This window comes from Hevea brasiliensis, chromosome 6 (genome assembly GCF_030052815.1).
Source record: "Hevea brasiliensis isolate MT/VB/25A 57/8 chromosome 6, ASM3005281v1, whole genome shotgun sequence".
Classification (NCBI taxonomy): domain Eukaryota; kingdom Viridiplantae; phylum Streptophyta; class Magnoliopsida; order Malpighiales; family Euphorbiaceae; genus Hevea; species Hevea brasiliensis.
In genome coordinates this window covers 3,409,560-3,412,613 of record NC_079498.1, presented here as the reverse complement: position 1 = coordinate 3,412,613, position 3,054 = coordinate 3,409,560, and the positions used below count along the sequence as shown (strand labels likewise).

At 33.4% G+C, this 3,054-nt stretch overlaps 1 protein-coding gene across 1 annotated transcript; it reads right to left on the bottom strand.

Annotated features, from left to right (window-relative positions):
• Positions 1-688: 688 nt before the first annotated feature.
• On the bottom strand, positions 689-2,667 carry LOC110661897 (alpha carbonic anhydrase 7-like). The gene is made up of 6 exons (XM_021820724.2): positions 2,297-2,667; positions 1,956-2,173; positions 1,459-1,668; positions 1,212-1,379; positions 1,072-1,125; positions 689-992 (listed from the first exon to the last, which is right to left on the bottom strand). Exons 1-6 carry the CDS (start codon positions 2,382-2,384, stop codon positions 906-908), a joined length of 825 nt encoding a protein of 274 aa, XP_021676416.2. The 5' UTR covers positions 2,385-2,667; the 3' UTR covers positions 689-905.
• Between the last annotated feature and the right edge of the window lie 387 nt (positions 2,668-3,054).

Genomic DNA, 3,054 nt, shown 5'->3' with positions numbered 1-3,054 from the left:
TTACACCGTCTTCTTTTGAGAAGTCTAGATAGGCTTGTGGAGGTTATTCAAATCTTGGGCATTGATTTTGGTCATGGGTAGTGGGCTCATCCTGGACTAGAATTAGATAATAGGGAAAAGGAAAGCCTTTTCAAGCAAGTTCAAATTAATCGGAGAAAGGAGGTCTTTAATTATTGCAATTATTGTTTACTGGGAAAGCAATTGGGTCAGAGATGATGTTAATTTCGGCTGCTCTTTGTTGCTGGAGTTTCAAGAACATAAGTTAGATTTCAAACGTTTACAATTCTAGAAGATTTTTTCAAAGAATCCACTAACCCTTTAAAAATTGTTTATAAATTGATAGATTAGTGTTTAGGTTAATTAGGACTGCCCGGCTACAACCTTCTCTAGTTACAAACTTAATTAGCCATTTATGTATATTATATTCTTGGGAAAGAGTTGCATTACAGGTAGGATTTTAGATGCTTCCCAGAAGAGATATAAACATTACCTCGAAGGATACCAAGTGAGTCAACCTCTATTAATTACGTTGGTGGTGTAGGTTAATATAAATTTGAATTTATATAAAAAATAAGTTTAATAAATTTTAAATTAAATATTTATATTGAGATCTCTCTTTCCTTTATTTGTTGGATGCAATTCAGATCTCAATTGTGAATATGGCTGCTATAAAGCATAACCCCAAAGGATAATAAAAATAATAACAATAAAGGCTAAAGTAGTTTAAAATTTTTAGCTAACAGTACAACCAAAAAGAATGAATAATAAGGAAATTAAGAAATAATGGCAAGGGGAACAACTCAACTCCCCATGTATTGTGATATAAAATAATTTATTTAAATTCTATAGCCTAACTATAATTAATTTCTCCATATGGGAGCAATGAATTGAATAAATTATAGAATTTAATCATCTTTATTTTCATCTGGTCTGTAGAGTTGCACTGGACGTCCATTTGTTGGCTGCGTTGGTCTTGCATTTGTGTCGGAGTCCTGCAAAATATAATCATCAGAATATGCAACTAATTGCTTGTATAAAAATGATCAGAAACAAGGAATCTATAGAACTCACATCATGAACCGCTACGCGAAGCAATCTCACTTGTTCTTTGGTAACAGTCCTCACCTGAAATTAAAAAAAGGAGTTTAGTAATCTTGAAAAGAAAATTATAACAGAAGAATTTGATTTTCTGGTTAATTGATTATGCAAACCTTTCTGACAATGGTCCAGAGGACATTTTCAGTGCAAGGAGGAGTTGTAAGAGATCCCATGTATCTATAATACTTTCTACTACCTATCTTGATGTCTTTTGGGTTAACGACACCCACCACTGTCTCTGTTTCTCCGTTACCAGCCACCATTCTTAAATGGTCTGTGATCTGATGGAAAACCACAACAATTAAGCATACATATTGTAGAAAGAAGGAGAGAGATGGTGGTCCCTTATGTAGAACTTACAGATGACAAGAAAGAGTCTGGCCTTCCTATTATGTACATAATCCCAACCACAGCAACCTTTCCATCTTGGCTCTCATGAACCATATGCAGCTCTAGAGCAAACTTCCTGCCACTGATGGTGTGCTCAGAAGGAGAGTGCCAATGACACTGTTTGAGAACATATTCAGTTCCATTTATTTCAAGAGTTCCTGCACCACTTTCCCATTCCAACTGCATCCACAGAAAAGAAAATTTTGAAGGGATGATTGCAGCCCTATAAATCAAAATATTGTTTCAATACAACTAATTGTGAGAACTTTCTGAAATTTGATTTCATCCTTTAATTGCTTTTAGGTCTACTTAACACATCTCACCTAACACCACTTAGAAGTTCAAATCTCATAGTAGTGTTATATATATATATATATATATATATATAAAATCTTGTAACCTAACTATATATAGGCCTAGGTTAATTACCATAGTTTTATAATAAAAGTTTAATTTTTAACTCTTACCATCATGTCATGGCCCCTGTTCTTAAGAGTGCCATTGGAAGGCTTGTAGCTTCTGTTAAGTCTCCCTAAATGAGAAACTACTTCAACTCTCTCGTTCAGCAAATCAATAGGAGATTGCATAGATCCTTTGCTACAATTACCCCATTCTGGATGAATCTCTCCCCATCGAGCTGGCCCCTTTTCACTATTTTTGTCGTAATCAAATTCTCTCTCATCATCTGAACACAAAATATACATCAACTTATCGTCAGACGATTACTCTAAATAAATACAAAATACAAGTACATAGTATCATAGATTTTGCAATAGTTCTTGCAGTGCCTTGCTAAATAGGGCCTTACCAACTTCTTGAGATCTTGCTGGGAGGGTATGCAAGAGAAGAGAAATCAAGAAAATGGAACACAACAACTTGATTGGTAGCTTTCCCATATCTTCTAGCGAAAATTAGACTTCAACACCTGATAAAGATTAAAAAGAAATAGAGGCTTAATTGTGAGTGTTTATGGCTTTCCAAGAATGAAGGAAGCTTGCCCTCATATATAGCATCAATCTCAAATGTGAATATGGAAAAAATAAAATAAAAGAAAGAAAAGATTAGTTGAGTTTCCGCTCCTTTCCCGATCCACCAAGTGTCCATTTTGGCTTACAAATTTGAACATAGGAAGGGAAGGAGAAAGTTAACGCAGTCAACCATTGCTTTATTGATTGTTAGTAGTCAGGTCATATACATTATTTTATGATGACTTTTAAGAGAAATCCTACAGGTGGTCTTTGGATGTTCTATTCTTATAAAACTGCTTCCCTTCACAAGATGATCTAGAATCCACTACATTTTCTATATTAGGATTAAAAAATTAAAAAAAAAATTTTCTCCCCTTATATTTTAATTTAATAAATAGAATTATGAATAATAAAATAGAAAACAAGATTACACTAACCTATCAGGTTCTAGAATATATTTAAGTTGAATTAAATACTACGGATTTCGTTAAATATGGGATGTATTTGCATATAGTGGGTGGCGTAGGTGGTTTAATTAATTAAGTAATTAATTAATTAATTAGGTGATGATGAAGGCACTAACATATTAATTTCGTAT

Coding starts and splice junctions, on each gene's coding strand:
- LOC110661897 (XM_021820724.2), bottom strand. CDS start 2,384: ATGGGAAAGCTACCAATCAAGTTGTTGTGTTCCATTTTCTTGATTTCT. Junction 1,126..1,211: donor TCTGGACCATTGTCAGAAAG/GTTTGCATAATC, acceptor TTTTAATTTCAG/GTGAGGACTGTTACCAAAGA. Junction 993..1,071: donor TTCGCGTAGCGGTTCATGAT/GTGAGTTCTATA, acceptor TATATTTTGCAG/GACTCCGACACAAATGCAAG.